This window comes from Mytilus edulis, chromosome 9, assembly GCF_963676685.1.
Source record: "Mytilus edulis chromosome 9, xbMytEdul2.2, whole genome shotgun sequence".
Taxonomy (NCBI): Eukaryota; Metazoa; Mollusca; class Bivalvia; order Mytilida; family Mytilidae; genus Mytilus; species Mytilus edulis.
The window spans coordinates 74,748,264-74,767,650 of record NC_092352.1 but is presented as its reverse complement, the minus strand read 5'-3'; the positions used below and the strand labels follow the sequence as shown (position 1 = coordinate 74,767,650).

General features: G+C 31.7%; 2 protein-coding genes across 2 annotated transcripts in view; both read left to right on the top strand.

The window, feature by feature from the left end:
- Positions 1 to 19,387, top strand: part of LOC139489022 (uncharacterized) — a 270,345-nt gene that overhangs the window by 154,615 nt on the left and 96,343 nt on the right. The window lies entirely within an intron of this gene.
- On the top strand, positions 5,796 to 8,153 carry LOC139490432 (uncharacterized). Its single transcript, XM_071277225.1, has 3 exons — positions 5,796 to 5,879; positions 6,492 to 6,765; positions 7,546 to 8,153. Exons 1-3 carry the CDS (start codon positions 5,813 to 5,815, stop codon positions 7,616 to 7,618), a joined length of 414 nt encoding a protein of 137 aa, XP_071133326.1. The 5' UTR covers positions 5,796 to 5,812; the 3' UTR covers positions 7,619 to 8,153.

Here is a 19,387-nt window from a genome sequence, read left to right as displayed (position 1 = left end):
AAACCTTAAGACTACTTTAGCCTTACTCTAACTTGAAATTAATCCCACTGGCCCAACATAATGCATTGCCTGGAGAATGGAAATACAAAGCTTCTGTCAGTCTATCCTTGTTTCCCAGCAGTCGCCCGGTTTTGTTAGCGCTCTTTGATTCAATTCTTGCCAGATTTTTATGAAACTTATAAATATATTATAGGTTAATATCAGCAATATCTCAGACAAGTGTTTTAAAAAGAGTTATTCTCCTTGGAAATATAAAATCTGTGCAACACAGGGGATATGGGAACTCTGTTCTTTTGCTTAACTTTTAAATACATGTATAACTTTTTTCCTATTAAGATATAAGGAGATGTGGTATGATTGTCAATGAGATAAATATCCACTAAATTTCAAATGAAATGGATGTAATCATTTACAAATGTATAAGTAACCATACCGTTACAGCCTTCAACAATACAATAAACTGTTATCACAGAGATATGTCTCGCTTTTTTGTAATTTCGATAATGTAAAGGTTGAAATTAAAATAGCAACACTTTTACATGGAGATTTTGCAAATATTCAAAGTCAATAAACCATAACTGAAAGTACATGGATAAACAAAATCAATTGAAATGAGACATGCCAATGCTAATACAACTGTATACAAAATACCATTGCCTTATCATACATTAAGTAGTTCCCTTTAAACAGACCTAAACACAAACTAATACATGTAAACTAACCAAAATTTCAAAGTCAATAAAGCATAACTGAGGGGGCGTGGTCAAATAATCTCCATGGTTATGAGATATGCCAATGCTTATTCAACTGCATACCAATTATCATTAAGGTTCTCCATTAACTGACCTTATCACAAACTAAAACATGTAATACATGATAACTAAGCAAAGTTTCAAGGTCAATAGACCATAACTGAGGGGGCAAGGCCAAAAAATCTCCTCGGTATTGAGATGTGCCAATGCTCATACAACTGTAAACCAAATATCTTTGACTTACCACTAGTGGTGCACCATAAACTAGACCTAATCACAAACTAATACATTGTTGACGCCATTGACGTCGATGCCCCAAACAGCATACCTATGTCTTGCTTTTTTACTCCTTCAAGCAAGACAAACACAATAAAATGTCCCAACACGAAAAGTAAAAAAACAATCTTACAGCATAATTTATACTAAACAATTTATGACAAACAAATATAAAACTGTAGGCTCCTGACTGGGACAGGTACTTAGAAAATGTGGCTTATTAAAACCTAAGACAGTTGTGTAACAGCTCAACATTATAACAAACTAGGGCATACAATATAAGTTGAAAACTGCTTAACACATGAGACCCATTACAAAGCAGGAAAACATCAACAAAAATATAGACAGGACATGTCCATGTAGATGTTTGATAATTTTAAAGTACAATGCAAATGCTGAAATACATTTGTACTTGAAACAACTAGACTGAAATACTTGCAAAACCATCAAAATCAATTACTGTAAATCCAGAAATTATTGTGATTTTATTATTGCCATTTTGTCATTTGGACTTTAGTGTGATTGAAATTGTAGCGCTATTGAGAAAAATCCTGTTTAATTTATACAAATAAATTCAGAATGCGAGTTCAAATTGTTACAGGTATAACCCAGTTGCATTTTTTGAAATAATAAAAATATCGCACTAATTTCTGAATTTACAGTAATATGTGTATGCTTTAACCATAGTTTACGGCCCAGGTTTTTAAAATTCTCTTCTATAGGCCAACAGAATCCAACTGAAATTTTCAAAACATTAAGCTTCCGGGCTTGTGCTCTCAAATGTTTATCGTGAAGACTGTAATATGAACACTGACTAAAGGTACAGGAGTCAGTTTCACAAAAACACTGAAGACTAAGATTGATCGTTTAGTCATGAACAATTCAGTATACTAATACAAATATTAGTCGTTCAACTATGACACTGCAGTAAATCTCTTAATTCCAATTGTGATTACATATTTGACATAGCAGTGTCAGACACAGACTCGGTGTGGTCTTTAAACTTAAAAACTTGAAATTGTACATTTACCTATTAGTCCAATATATAAAATTGAAAAATTAAGTAAATACCAGAAAATTAAAAACATGCTCTAAAGAATCAGATTATAAAAGAACTCCAAGAATTCAATTTTTGATGGAATCAAAAAAAGTTAAAAATAAGACCCTTTTTTACCTTAATGTAGACCAATTTGAAAACGAGACCAAAAATTTCAAATCTAAAAACTCAGATTCAACATATCAAAGAACCTGAATAATTTGATTTTTAATGAAATAAAAAAAAAAGTTTGATTTTTGGACCTTTTTGATCTCAATGTGGACCAATTTGAAAACGGAGCCTAAAAATCTAAATACATGGTTAGATTTAGCATACCAAAGAACCATATATATACAATATTTGTTGAAATCAAACAAATGTTTAATGTTGGACCCCAATTTGGACCAACTTGAAAACTGGGACCATAATAAAAAAAACTAAATACATGTTTAGATTCAGCATATCAATGAACACCAAGAATTTAATTTTTTGTTAAAATCAAACCAAGTTTAATTATGGACCCTTTGGATCTTAATGTAGACTAATTTGAAAACAGGACCAAAAATAAAAAATCTAAATACATGGTTAGATTCGTCATATCAAAGAACCTCATAAATTCAATTTTGGATGAAATCAAACAAAGTTTAATATTGGACCCTTTTAACCTCAATGTGGACCAATTTAAAAATGGGGACCAAATCCCAAAAACACAATACACAGTTAGATTCAACATTTTAAAGAAATAAAGAATAAAAACCCATTGAAATTGGTCAAGAAATAAGCAATTTATACAAAGTATAAAAAAATATTATTGCTGGTCCCTTTATTAATTTTATAAATGGAAAGAAACCATAGCTCCCCCCTCCCCCCGCCCCTTGACTAAAATAAAATCAATCCCAACCTTTCTGTTCAGTTCTGGAACCTTGCTGTTTGTGACCCTTAATTCTTTATTTAAAAGATGGGTCGATAACCCTCAAATTCAATCCCAACGTGCCTTTTAAGTTTTATGGTGCAGAAAATGCTGACAAAGCTATAACATTATCAAATGCAAAAACTTCATGGTTATAAAAAAACACCATGTGACCTAAATTATTATTAAGGGTATATATGTCAGAAGTTCATAATTAAAACTTCATTTAAGCAATAAAATTAAAATGTCTTTTGATTTCAATTTAGAACCCCATTTAACTGGTTTCTAGAACATTTTTTATTTTACAATTTACTATCAATTTAAATGCACATCTACATATTATTAACAAAAACTATGCAAATTTTGATTCTTGCCACACTTGTTAACATAATAAAAAAATATGTAGAAGGAAAACAATATAACTGTAGCGATACTGCATTCACGAAGCTATGTCCTATAGATTTTGAAATTACGCGGGAAGGGGGGGGGGGGAGGGCTAAACATAAAACTATATGGCCTATATGCAATGCAAATAAAACAGCAATAAAATAACAAAACTAAATATAGGAGATAACCTCAAAATACAGTCTCTTAGTCTTACAACAGATAAATGTCTAGTCCATTTAAATACATAGCATGATATCTATGATATAAATAAAAGCCTGAATTTTTAGTATGTACTATTCTTAACTTCAATATAAACTATATACAATATATATTTAACTAGTATTATCACCGTGTAGAACGCAACATGCGGGGTGTCGGCTATGTTTGACATGGGGTGGCAATTTTGAAGCGACGAAAAAGTAAGAAGGTAAGTTCAAGCATCAAAATTTCTTATTTCTAGAACTCTCAGTACCATATAATGTATTGCATGGAATGAACCGCAACATAATCTATTTCCTGAAAGCAGAAGTCGTTTTGAGTGCTCAGTTTTCTCAAACACCTCGCCCTAGTTTTCCGTGTTGCAGATTTTGAGGCTTTATATGCAAATTTCGGTATAAAAAACTACTTTACACAGCCATCCCCCATATCATTTATATAGAATTGTATTCCTCTCATTGACTTATACCAAATACCATTTTCTTAATTAAAATTAATTGGTTTTAAAACTGTTATTCATCAACATATAAAGTGTCGCTCGGGGTGTCAGATTTTGCGTCGCAAGGGGTAGAGGCTTGTCATAAAAAAATACATATTTGCCTGTAAATTAGTCTTCATATGATACATTTTATTTCAAACACATCTACTTTACCATGACAAAACAAGGATTTTTCATTTTGCCTGTTTTTGGTCTTATAAAATATATGCTTTTGATTTCATTCACATCTACTTTACCATGACAAAATAAGGGTTTTTTATTTTGCCTGTTTTTGGTCTAATAAAACATGTGCTTTTGATTTCATTCATAGTTAAAAAAAAATATGGCTTAAAATATTTAGTTTTCAAGCTGGTAAACGATTTCTTTTCCTTTTCAGTCACTATCATGGTAAAAAGAAGTCAAGGCTATGGCTCATTAAACCAAAACATCACAAAATAGTCCTCAATATAAGATATGCCTGAAGCCTCCACCAGCCAAAATGCATCATAGTTCATCACCAGGTTCATCTAAAAAGCACTCGTGCACGCCGCAAAAATCCATTACTCCTAAAAGAATTAGAACACTCTATCCAATGAAACACTCACCGGCATCTTTTTCAGCGAATGACAACACAACTTTAAGTAATCCTGAAGACGATGACACTACAATTGTCAATGAGAAAACAACGACTTGTACACAATATACAACGGAACAGGTTTACAAAAAAAAATTTATTCAAGACAGTTATTTCGTTCGTAATCGCCCAGCTTGAACTATCCGTTTTCTGTTACACATCTATCATATCATATCTACTTTGAAGGTCTACTCTGACTATATACATATCTCTAAACGAACCGGAATTGAATAAAATTTGAAGAATTTGATGTAACCTGTGTTTTTCTAGGTTGAATTTCTGTTACATTTATGTTCCTATTTGTGTAGGTGTGTTTGAATTAAAAAGTATAAGATAGAGATCGATTTATAAGAAAATGTATTCTTTTTTTTATGACAAGCCTCTACCCCTTGCGACGCAAAATCTGACACCTCGGGCGACACTTTATATTTTGATGAAAAACAGTTTTAAAACCAATTAATTTTAACTAAGAAACTGGTATTTGGAATAAGTCAATGAGAGGAATACAATTCTATATAAATGATACGGAGGGTAGATGTGTAAAGTAGTTTTCTATACCGAAATTTGCATATAAAGCCTCAAAATCTGCAACACGGAAAACTAGGGCGAGGTGTTTGAGAAAACTGAGCACTGGAAACGACTGCTTCTGCTTTCAGGAAATATATTATGTTGCGGTTCCTTCCGTGCAATACATTATATGGTACTGAGAGTTCTAGAAATAAGAAATTTTGATGCTTGAATTTACCTTCTTACTTTTTCGTCGCTTCAAAATTGCCACCCCATGTCAAACATAGCCGACACCCTGCAAGTGACGTTCTACACGGTGATTATGCTCAATGAAATTTTCCTTTCTTCACACATAAATTAGAATCTAATTTTAGTTTGGATTATCTCCCCTTGATCACTGTTAAAGCTATCACTTTCACTTGGCATGCTTGGCAAGCACTAGTTTTATCAAAAAAATAAAATTTATCATTCCTTGAAACATTATAAAATTTTACCACACTTGTTTTATCAAAAAATTGAAATGTATCATTCTTTGAAACATTATTATAATTTTCCTAATTTTTTATGTACATTTCAGACAAAGGACTTGTTGAGAAAACTTTACCAGTTTTTTCTGATGGAAAAGGGTATGAAGCGGCCATGGGTGCTTCAAACCCCAATGAGAAGACTAGTGAAAGCAACAGGTAAAATTAATAAATTTTTTGATTTGATTTGAAAAAAACAATTGGACATTTGAATTCAATAGCACACTTGAACATTTTCAATGACAATTAAAAAAAAAATCAAATTGCGTACGTATATACTAGCATCTACATTTGTATTATATTCCTTTCAAAAGAAGAAATTGAAGGATTTCAGTATTAATTACATAAAGTATAATTCCAACAATAAAGTCATTCTAAAAATCCATTCTTTAAGGCTAAATAAAAAAAGATGTGTTTCCTATTACCATATAAGAACGGTTAAAGTCAAACTGAAACATAGACTCAATCTAAAAAAATGTAAAAATAAAAATAAATCCCTATACCTAGTTACCCTTTTTTTTCAAAGAAGTAATATAAAACACACCTATTAATTTTTTTTGGCCTTAAGTCTAGACAAGATATTACATTTTTTATGTTCTACCATCAAAATTCAGCAAAAACAAAAAGTGATGAAAAATATGTTGAAAGTCTTCAATATTGATGTTTTGTACAACATAATTTACACATATATATAATAATAATAACATTGCATGTATTGAATTGATAAAAATGGTAAAAATTTGTTTAAATAATTCTCAATTACAATTACAGGCATTAAACAGTCCTCCCTGAGAGGGTACATCAATGGAAATGATCCTGTGCAAGATGTGGTCAAGTCAATTCACAAGGATTATGTCCAGAAAACTGTCACCAAGACTCAGAAGGTGGATGATTTCGACAAAGGTGTGGTGAGGAGGACCATATATGATCTGCACAAGAAATCCCAGTCGGTGACCATGCCAAAGCTGCAGGAAGCTCTGAAAAAGAAAGACATTGACATTTCCATATCTACAGTGTCGAGAACAGTGCATTTACTGGGGTTTCGGTAATTATTTCCCAATATTTTGACTTACCGATCATTTAATCTCTAAGCCAAAAATTTCATAAAATTGAGAATGTAAATAGGGAATGTGTCAAAAAGAAAACCCGACCAAAGAGCAGAAAACAGCCAAAAGCCACCAATGGGTCTTCAATACAGTGAGAAAATCCTGCACCCGGAGGCGTGCTACAGCTAGCCACTTACCAAAAATGTATACTAGTTCAGTGATAATAGACGTTATACAAAACTCTAAACTATATCCTTTATTTTAATTTTTTTTTTTTTTATAATTTGTAAGTAATGGAACAGATATAAAACATGCTGAAAGTGTATATATATTGGGTATTTAATCTTTTTTGTCAAAATCATGGGACAGGTGAACATTTCAATGCATATAATCAAAATGATACTTGTACTCCTAGAGGTCTAGGAAAACAAAGAATACATTTGAAAATATTTAAACTTAACAATGTGGAATACAAGTTTAAAGATTTAGATTTAAGTTCCCCATTGCTGATCATACTTACAAGACTAATGAATTTCTTTCCTGCAATTAATACATCAAGCTACCAGAATACATCAGAGTAATCTAAATTCCACTTTACACATTTCAAGGTATTGCTTAGCAGGCAGTATAACTTAATGATTGATACTATATATAGCTAACAGCCTGAAAATAAAAACAATACATTCTTTACTAATATTAAGAAAATATACCAACAAACGCAGTATCTATTATTAAAATACATCATATACAAATATATACATGTATAAATTTTTTTTCAGGTTCTACAAGAATGCGACAAGCAGAAGATTTGTGTCGGAGAGGGAGGACATCGTTCTCATGAGAATGACATAACTTCGTAAGATACATAAGTTTAGGCAGCAAGGGCGTCATATTGTATATCTGGATGAGACTTGGTTGAACACCAATCATGTGGTAAAGGGTGACTGGCTGGATGTTCCCAGCACATCCATGTCTGTCTTTGAGCCACACTGTAAAGGTACCCATCGGAAAGTACCTTCTGGCAAGGGTACTAGATTGAAAATCTTAGATGTTGGCTCCTCTTAACAAGGCCTAATCCCCGGATGTGGTCTTATATTTGAGTCGAAAACCAACAGCTCTGATTATCATGACGAGATGAATAAGGAGCACTTTACAGAGTGGTTCAGAGATACACTTCTCCCTAAACTGCCTCCTCGGTCTGTAATTGTAATGGACAATGCTCCGTATCACAGTCACTTAGATCCTGACTCAAAGGTACCAAACACGAACAGCAACAAGTCAGAGATCTCGGCATGGCTGGAGAAGAGCAATGTTCATTATGATAAGAAAATGAAAAAGACCGAGCTGCTTGATTTGGTGAAGCAAAAAAAGCCTCAACCTAGGTATATAATAGATGACCTGGATCAGCTAATGGCCATGAAATTTTACGCACACCTCCTTATCATTGTGAGCTCAATCCCATCGAACTGGTTTGGTCTTACTTAAAAGGCTATATAACTTCTAGTTGCAATAAAAAAGGTATTACTCAGTTTTTTTTGGAGGCCAAGTCCCATGTCGATGCGGAGCGCTGGGCTCAATTTGAAACTCGCGTGGTAAGGGAGTTTGAGGAAAAGCTCAGGAAACTTGATGGTATCAGGGATGAAGACGTCAATCCAGTGGTGATTGACATGACAGACGATGACAGTGATGACAGTCAAAAGACTATTCCTTACATGTTTTCTGAGGGGGAGGAGGAGGGGAATAATGAAAATGACGTTGACTTTGAGGCCATTGTCCCTGATACCATCAATGATGCTGATGAGATTTTGTGCAATACCTGTGGTAGCACTGAACCACCCAAATCCATTCAAAAGGACAAGTATATATCCTGGTTTCAGTGTGATACTTGTGATCAGTGGGTACACAAAAGGTGTTGCACAAAACCTGCTCTTGCGAGGAATGTCTGTCTTCGGTGCTTTTCCATTCTTAACCACCGGAACCTAAGTGAACCACTGATTTCGCCAATTGAAGATATGGAACAGTGATGTCTTTCTTTAATGCCATTAAAATAGTTACATGTACATACCCTAAAGTCAGTTAATTAAAAATATTTTTCCCCTTATATGCAATAAAACATTTTAAAGTCAGTAAGGGGCAATACTATTCAAGTTATGCTTACTACTTGAAGATGTAATATATATGTCAGATTTAAATATTTTTTCAAATTTCTTTACTTATTCTTTTGAAAATTTTGATACGAAAGATTTTTTATACAAACCCTTATCATCCTAAATTTTGGGTGGTCAAAACATAAAATTCTTATTTCGATTGCTAATATTTTTAGGACAGTTCATCCTATTATTTCAGAAACTAAGACATATACTGCATATCTGTGTGCGGCCTAACAGAACTGCCTACTGGAGACTTGTAAATTCGCAGCTTTTGATTAATTCATTGTTGATAGCTTAAGCAAATAAAGCATTACATTTAAGTAAAGAAAATAACACTTGTTTCTTTATACAAATGAAATTATAATCTGACTGTCTATTAACGGAAATAATTTTACCTCCATAAAATAAGTAAATAATTTTTTTTTTTTAACATGAATATAACTCCCATCTGAATGGTATAAGAAATACATATTTCATTCTAAGATAAGCAAAAAGATTAAATGTAAAATGAGATCTTTAATTTTATATCGATTTCCTTCTTCTGATATCATATTTTTGGTTTGAGGATATTCTTTATGTCGCATTTGGCTGAGCTTCTGGAGTATTTATAAACCCAAAATATTGTTTTGGGTCTTCCTGATAGTTTAATTAAGATTCAATTCTTTTTTGTGTGGAACGTTATTTTCAATAACACAGATGCGGTCACTACTCATGCCAAATATTTCTCATGATTTGTTTTTAAGTACATGTACATGTATCTGCTTTAATGGCAGTTTCAGATCTGAAACAGCTTACATGGATACCGTCTCAGTTTCTTTACAGCTCTGGGGGACTTTCTCAACATAACTTTGTTTAATCTTCAGTTACTGATTCGTTGATGACAATTTCTGGACAATAATTTGAGTGATTTGCTTTCCCATCCTGCATACATCAATATTAAATCATTAAAATATATAATTAATCAACACCTGATAAACTGTGAAAAATTTCCACCATCTGTGATACGTATATATATATATATATATACTTCAAATATCTGTAATATAAGCATTGAAAGATTACTACTGCTATTTGTGATATGAACATGAAGTACAAGTCAAATATCTGTGATATAAGCATTGAAAGATTACTACTGCTATCTGTGATATGAACATGAAGTACAAGTCAAATATCTGTGATATATTTATACTGGTTGTACATAATTGACTTCAGTTGAAGATATTTATTTCTTATTAAGATTATTGATATATTAATGATATGAAAAGTAATAAATTGAATGTTAATGGTTATAATTATCGTGTTGGTTAAGTTTTGAATCATAAATTGTTGTTACTATAATCATGCATGTATATTTAGATATTAAATCATAATTGTTGTTTAAATACTCGATCTCAATTATCATTTCATCAAACCTGCTTTGAAAAACAGCCATTGAAACATATATCAAGATGTATATAGTTGAATAAGAACATACAAATCTGTGGAAGGTGAAAAATTTGAAATTAAGATAAAGAACAGTAACAAACATGTTGTTCCTTCAATTATGATCTGTGCATTATTTATAAGAGACTTAATTTTCATTTAATCTGGATACATTTGTCATCAACATTGAAAGACAATTACAATACAGGGGGCGGCTTGATACAACCCCCATCTCCAAGCTTGATACAGCTCTGAATTTAGATTGTGATAAAATATTGAGACAGCATAGGTTTCAGACATGTAACGTGGTATAAATGAAGAAGTTCCAAAATTCAAATGAGACAATTCTCCACAAAAGACAAATGACTCAGAATCAACAGTAGGTCACCATACAGCCTTCAACAATGAGTTAAACCCATACTGCTCAGTCAATGGAATCACAATTGTAAAACAATTCACACAAGAAAAATAACAGCCTGATTTATCATGTTTAGGGTCCAAAATACATAGATTAAGAATATCAAATAACCTGAAGATTTCAATTTAATAAGAAATCAAAGTAAGGTTTATCTAAATTTAATTTTGGACCTCAATATGGACCAAATTAAAATGGAGCCCAAAATCCAAATAAACATTTGAAAACAGTATACTGTCATAGATATAGGAAGATGTGGTGTGAGTGCTGATGCGACAACTCTCCATCCAAATAACAATTTATAAAAGTAAACCATTATAGGTCAATGAACAGCCTTCAACACGGAATCTTGCCTCACGAGGACTGCAAATTCAGGAAAGTGCATTTATTGTTGCGATTTTGTCATTTTATACCAGAATGTGATTAATATTTTTGTGATACATTAATAAATGCCTGGGTAGTATTACTATCATGACCACTATTTTTTTTTAAGAGTAAGCATGGTAAGAAATCAGTGCATAAAATAAAGAAAGTATATTATATATTTTGCAAGTAAGCATGGTAAGTAAATTTGCATATATTTTACTGTGTATATAAAAAAGAAGATGTGGTACGATTGCCAACGAGACAACTGTCCACAAGAGACCAAAATGACAGACATTAACAACTATACATTGTAGGTCACAGTAACGCCTTCAACAATGAACAAAGCCCATACCGCATAGTTAGCTATAAAAGGCCCCGATAAGACAATGTAAAACAATTCAATTAAAACTAACGGCCTTATTTATATAAAAAAAAATGAACCAAAAACAAATATGTAACACATAAACAAACGACAACCACTGAATTACAGGCTCCTGACTTGGGACAGGCACATACAATGTACATTGTACATAAATAATGTGGTGGGGTTAAACATGTTAGCGGGATCACAACCCTCCCCCTAACATGGGAACTATGTATTCATTTATTCTACATTGGCTAGAGATATAGAGGGAGAGTTGAGATCTTACAAAACATATTTAACCCTGCCTCATTTTAATGCATGTCCTAAGTCGGGAGTCTTGTGTGACCTCCATTTCACTGAACTAGTACACAATTTTATTTAGGGGCCAGCTGAAGACCACCTCCAGGTGCAGGATTTCCTTCATAAGTTGAGATCCATTAGTGGCCATCATCTGTTTTCTGCTCTCTGGTCGGGTTTTTGTCTCTTTGACATATAGGTCTCATTCCACCAATTACTCCCTCAAAATATGAGTTTGCATTAAAAATTGAGGATTAATGCGCTTCATAGTACACTAATTTAAGATTTCCAGAAAACCAGGGGTTATTTTTAGTGGTACCTCCTTTCGGAAGCTCTCTGCTTTCTTATATGATTTTGAATGTATGTTGAAAATTGGCATGCAGAACGGTGACACCTGTACAATTCAGGATATACCTAGTTTCTATGAAGTTAAACTTAAGGTAAAATATTTAGAAAGCTGTGAAAATTGCAAAATTTGGTTGAACAGATAGGGACTTTTAATTGGTGGTATGACACCTTTAAGCAAAATGCGGTGAAACATCAAAATCAGAAAACAATTGTTTTTTTTTTGTCTTAACTGATCATTTGAGATAATAGTAGCCACATTTCAATCTTTTTGGGGGCAAAATGTCACATATTGCAAATTTAGAGCCTAAAACTTGAGTTTGTCCTATTTTCAGCTTTTCCCATCCTGACAATATGCTTTTATATAAAAAATGTCCTAAATAATGTTATAAATGCACAGAAAGTTATTCTGTGGTGTTAAACATTGAAACATGAGTTGTTTACTACCCCCAAAAAAATTTTGTCATGCAGATTTAATGAAATTATTTGATTTTTACCCCTTATAGCATTGCGTCATACTATGTACTTGGCAGATAGCATAGCCTAATGTAAGCACTGCAGAAACTCACAAAAGCACCATTTATTATTCCAAATGAAATTTTTATATCTTAAATTTTATTAACTGATGTAAATAAACGCAGTTAAATGACCATGACTGCACTTTTGATCAATTTGTAGTACTTTACTGACACCAGATGAAAAAAAGGGGGGGTCAATATTCCTTGACACTTCAATACCTTGGATATTTTACTAAAATCATTGCAAAAATTGTTGGAAGTCTTTAAAGAAGTAGAACAAACAAGAAAAAGTCAGCAAACAATGATCTTGATATTGAAAGTTTATGTTCCTGTAGCCCAAAATGAAATTTTCAAGTATTTTCTATCAAAGTCATACATTACAGTCAGTTTAAATTGAGCTGTGAAATTTTTATTATAAGTCGCATAATGCTCAGATAGGCTGTTTTTAACTACAAATTGACAAAGGATTAGGAATAAAGCAAAATAAAAGATTTCTAATCAACTTTTTTGTCTCTTTAAGCAAAATGAAGTGAAACATCAAAATCAGAAAACAATTTTTTTTTTTTTGTCTTAACTGATCATTTGAGATAATAGTAGCCACATTTCAATCTTTTTGGGGGCAAAATGTCACATATTGCAAATTTAGAGCCTAAAACTTGAGTTTGTCCTATTTTCAGCTTTTCCCATCCTGACAATATGCTTTTATATAAAAAATGTCCTAAATAATGTTATAATTGCACAGAAAGTTATTCTGTGGTGTTAAACATTGAAACATGAGTTGTTTACTACCCCCAAAAAAATTTTGTCATGCAGATTTAATGAAATTATTTGATTTTTACCCCTTATAGCATTGCGTCATACTATGTACTTGGCAGATAGCATAGCCTAATGTAAGCACTGCAGAAACTCACAAAAGCACCATTTATTATTCCAAATGAAATTTTTATATCTTAAATTTTATTAACTGATGTAAATAAACGCAGTTAAATGACCATGACTGCACTTTTGATCAATTTGTAGTACTTTACTGACACCAGATGAAAAAAGGGGGGTCAATATTCCTTGACACTTCAATACCTTAGATATTTTACTAAAATCATTGCAAAAATTGTTGGAAGTCTTTAAAGAAGTAGAACAAACAAGAAAAAGTCAGCAAACAATGATCTTGATATTGAAAGTTTATGTTCCTGTAGCCCAAAATGAAATTTTCAAGTATTTTCTATCAAAGTCATACATTACAGTCAGTTTAAATTGAGCTGTGAAATTTTTATTATAAGTCGCATAATGCTCAGATAGGCTGTTTTTAACTACAAATTGACAAAGGATTAGGAATAGAGCAAAATAAAAGATTTCTAATCAACTTTTTTGTCTCTTTAAGCAAAATGCGGTGAAACATCAAAATCAGAAAACAATTGTTTTTTTTTGTCTCAACTGATCATTTGAGATAATAGTAGCCACATTTCAATCTTTTTGGGGGCAAAATGTCACATATTGCAAATTTAGAGCCTAAAACTTGAGTTTGTCCTATTTTCAGCTTTTCCCATCCTGACAATATGCTTTTATATAAAAAATGTCATAAATAATGTTATAAATGCACAGGAAGTTATTCTGTGGTGTTAAACATTGAAACATGAGTTGTTTACTACCCCCAAACAAATTTTGTCATGCAGATTTAATGAAATTATTTGATTTTTACCCCTTATAGCATTTCGTCATACTATGTACTTGGCAGATAGCATAGCCTAATGTAAGCACTGCAGAAACTCACAAAAGCACCATTTATTATTCCAAATGAAGTTTTTATATCTTAAATTTTATTAACTGATGTAAATAAACGCAGTTAAATGACCATGACTGCACTTTTGATCAATTTGTAGTACTTTACTGACACCAGATGAAAAAAAGGGGGGTCAATATTCCTTGACACTTCAATACCTTGGATATTTTACTAAAATCATTGCAAAAATTGTTGGAAGTCTTTAAAGAAGTAGAACAAACAAGAAAAAGTCAGCAAACAATGATCTTGATATTGAAAGTTTATGTTCCTGTAGCCCAAAATGAAATTTTCAAGTATTTTCTATCAAAGTCATACATTACAGTCAGTTTAAATTGAGCTGTGAAATTTTTATTATAAGTCGCATAATGCTCAGATAGCTATAGGCTGTTTTTAACTACAAATTGACAAAGGATTAGGAATAAAGCAAAATAAAAGATTTCTAATCAACTTTTTTGTCTCTTTAGGTGTCATACCACCAATTACTCCCTCAAATTTAGAACGTATGTGAAAGTAGGCCTACTCGGACAAAAAAAAGTGCATTTGATGTCATTGTTCACCTAAACTAACCAACAAATTTGCAGAAATGAAAGTTTTGTTGAAAGAGAAATATATTAAGACCATTTTGAGCCAAAATTTACCTGTCTATGAGTTTGCATTAAAAGTTGAGGATTAGTGCGCTTCATAGTATACTAATTTAAGATTTCCAGAAAACCAGGGGTTATTTTTAGTGGTACCTCCTTTCGGAAGCTCTCTGCTTTCTTATATGATTTTGAATGTATGTTGAAAATTGGCATGCAGAACGGTGACACCTGTACAATTCAGGATATACCTAGTTTCTATGAAGTTAAACTTAAGGTAAAATATTTAGAAAGCTGTGAAAATTGCAAAATTTGGTTGAACAGATAGGGACTTTTAATTGGTGGTATGACACCTATAGCCATATTCCCCATTTCCATTCTCAATTGTTTGTACATAGAAGCAGAGAAAACATGAGCTCAATGAAACAATTATCCAGCAGACCAAATGACATAGATATAAAAAACTATTGGTTCACATAAGAGCCTTCAACAATGAGCAAACCCATACTGCATAGTGATCTATAATAGGGGTACATGGATCCGCCACTGACATTGAATCTTCAATAATACAACAAAATTGATATAAATTGAACAATGACCTTGTGAATGAGGATCTCTGTGTGGGCATTTAGTTGTGAACAAGAATTGTTTTGGCTTTCTAAGTATTCTAATTCCACTAAAAATAATAAAATTATCATTCAGTGTTGTCCATTGTATTAATAATTTTTTTTAAATTTTAATAAAGTTATATGTAATATAAATATACAAAGCAAATAAAGTATGCACATTAACACAGCCTATGGTGAAGAATTTTTTAAAACAATATCTTATGAAGGTGATTTTCTCTTTTTTTTAATACATTTTGCCCAATATTCTCTATTCTTTTAATTTAAGCACCTCATTATTCTCTATTCAATATTCTTTATTTGGGTCATTGTTCTTTATTTCTAATAAATTTTGCCCGTTTTGTAAACCCCCATTCACACCCTTGTAAATGATAGATATACAAGGTAAGATGAACCTACATGTATTTAGACAGACATGTCTGCCTATCAACCCATTTATAAAAGTTTTGAGTTTTTGGTGAAACATAAACCTACATTCAATTTTCCAATGGCCTCATCATTGTTGTACAAATTCCTCATCTCTCTATTTTACATGTTAATCAATTCAACCTACAGATCACTACGGTACTCTTATAATCATCAGATGAAGCTTTTTTTAGCATCTCTCCCCCAATTTTGTTTGGCATCTTCTGCATGAATTGAATAAAGTAATTATCACTAAAACGAAATACTAGCCAGAATCAATTTTATTTGGACTCAGTCTCTGTCATAGGGCTAGTGGCAAAATGTCAAGACCTGCCAAATTATAATAAAAATCCTGAAAGATGTAAGGAGCAACCCTCTAAATTAGGGATATCCCTCTATAGAGGGACTGTCTCAGACAGGCGATCAATTTACTGTTGTAAACTTTAAACAAAAAATGAATAACTCGATCCAGATTTTTTAACTTAAAAAAGGGAAAATTCATTATATTTGGAACAATCTTTCTTAAAGAGGGTCCATTTTTTTTTAAATAGTACATGTATATAAATATATATATATAAGTCCATGATCAAGATGATTGAATATTGTAAAATTCTTGGACATGTTTTTGATAAAAAATACCAGGTAAATGTAGGTGTATAGATAAACTCATCATAGATACCAGGACTAAGATTTAGTTCTTATGGAAAAGTTTCTTCAAATTATATAAATATTGCTCATATCTACCAAAGTGGTTTTCATAAACAAAAATATAATCACAAGAAATGTATTCCTTACATGTTAAGGGCATAAAAAGGGATAGTCATTACATTGAGTGGTTGTTCCCAACTTGTTGATAAGTTTTAACACTCCCCTAAAGCTTGCATCAAGTTGTGATTCTGCTGAACAGCTTACATGATTCAAAGTTTGTTTTTCATGTTTTTAAAATGTTCACCTTATTAAACCGTGTATAAAAGCCTAAACAGGATTCTACACGTACCCCACTACAGATACAGAACTTGAACAGTTTAGCCTTTGGGTAAACAAAAACATTGCATCGTTTGCATGTTTTAATACTCGTGATAATATTCATTGTTTTAATTATTTTTTTATTTCATTAACCTACAGTCATAATTCTACTTACCGTACTTCTTTTCATTGATACTCCGTGTAAAACGTCATTCTGTTGATTTGTGGATCACATTGAAGTTGTCTTGTCGATTACATTACATGTGTTATTGTTTACATGAAAAAAACGCGGGAAAGTTGATCACATCATTATGTTCCGCCTCCGGAAGTGACGAATGCTTATCAGCTGCTTATGTAAATAAAGGATCCTCATAGAAACAAAGATGGCGTAATTACAATGGAAAACATTCTGGGAAATGTGAAGGTCAGGATTATTACAGTGCAATCACTTAAAAGGTAGGTCAGTAGTGGTTTTTCCTTTGGCGATTTATGAAAGGAATGTGAAAAACTATATCTAGAGTGAACGCAATTGATAGTTTAGATTATTTTTACCGATAACCGCTACGAATTTCAGCTGACGGCGACTATAGACGTTTTGACATACTGGCAACGTATGCATGTAACTGATGTCTGGATAATTCTCGTAATATAATGTCCGATCTTGCAATGAAGTTAAAATTTATGTATACTGCTTACTTGACAAAATGTTATAATGAAAATAAAAATGAAATTATGACAAAGGGTCATTGTCGTTTGTCATTTGTTTCATTTCAAATTGATAAACGTTTCGCCTGATCTGACTGAAGCTTACAGCTAATGTATGTAGATCAACATTTTGGTTATAGCTTGCTTGCTTTGTATATTTTGTATAATTATATTTTGATAATGTCCAACTTAATTCAAATATCATATATACAGATATAGGAAGATGTGGTGTGAGTGCCAATGAGACAACTCTCCATACAAATAACAATTTAAAAAGTAAACCATTATAGGTTAAAGTACGGCCTTCAACACGGAGCCTTAGCTCACACCGAACAACGAGCTATAAAGGGCCCCAAAATTACCAGTGTAAAACCATTCAAACGGGAAAACCAACGGTCTAATCTATATAAACAAAACGAGAAACGAGAAACACGTATATATTACATAAACAAACGACAACTACTGTACATCAGATTCCTGACTTAGGACAGGTGCAAACATTTGCAGCGGGATTAAACGTTTTAATGGATCCAAACCTTCTCCCTTTTTCTGAAACAATAGCATAACATCACAACAAAGAAAAACATACGATAAAATATCAATTGGCAGACTTAACTCAATCAAAAAACGTATGATTAAACAATGAACGAATAAATTTGATCTGCGATATCTGAATACAAATGCACAGTTAATTAAATATTAGAGACAAACATTCATGACCAAAAAGCTAACAAACAAATTCAAAAACAGGACATGACTGAGAAATATTTAACCAATCAATGTTCACTTTAGAAAAAAACCGTTTTTTTTTTTATAATCTTGAAGTTTATACAAATGTTGTAAGAATAAGTGAAAAATTGAAGATATTACAAATAATCAAAGCTGGTGTACAGACAAGATCCATATAAATAAAAATAACAAAAAAGCATTATAAACAGTATCAACAGGTCGAATTAACAAGAAAATACGATTTGAGAGTACTCGCAGTTACTGACAGCTAGTTAAAAGCCAAAACCAATTAATAATAAAAAATCATGCATCAGAGACTAAAATCGACTATATGAATATGTCAATCTTAATTACAAAGCTTGAATAAACATTTATACAAACAAAGCAAGGAGGCCAACCAAAGTTTTACCCTACATGCAGTAGGAAATTAGCTGTAAGGCAAATTATATGAATAAAATTAATACTCAGCAAATATGAATTAAAATCAAAGTTTTCCCTGTTTAAAACTAAATTGTTATAAATTTAACTTATGACAAAAACAAATGCTCCAAGAATAATATCCAACATAAAATCTCTCTATTTTATTTAGCTACAACTATGACCGGAAAGATTGAAAAAAAAATCGAATTTCAATGCCGGCAACAACCTTGTCTTTGTTTTAATTTCCAAAATTAGCAATTTAGATTTATAATATATTTATCTTGTTGGTGAAATCTTACTTTGTAGTTTTCAACAGAATAATTATTTCTAAAATTAATTTTGAATTAAATTTTTTTGCATTTTATATTTACTGTCTCGTTTATTCAAAAACTTTAATTCAAATATTATACCTATAATTTTAATTTCCTTGTATCTTAAATATTCAGAAATAATGAATTCACAAAATAGATGGAATAATTTCTATACGTTTTCTTAGTCGGGAAAAAATATGAAAAGGATGTGTCAAATCTTCTTTCGT

What these genes read in the sequence shown, in the direction of transcription:
- LOC139490432 (XM_071277225.1), top strand. Translation starts at nt 5,813, where the DNA reads ATGGAAAAGGGTATGAAGCGGCCATGGGTGCTTCAAACCCCAATGAGA. An exon ending in AAGACTAGTGAAAGCAACAG is followed by an intron (nt 5,880 to 6,491) that starts GTAAAATTAATA and finishes TTACAATTACAG; the next exon opens with GCATTAAACAGTCCTCCCTG. An exon ending in GTGCATTTACTGGGGTTTCG is followed by an intron (nt 6,766 to 7,545) that starts GTAATTATTTCC and finishes ATTTTTTTTCAG; the next exon opens with GTTCTACAAGAATGCGACAA.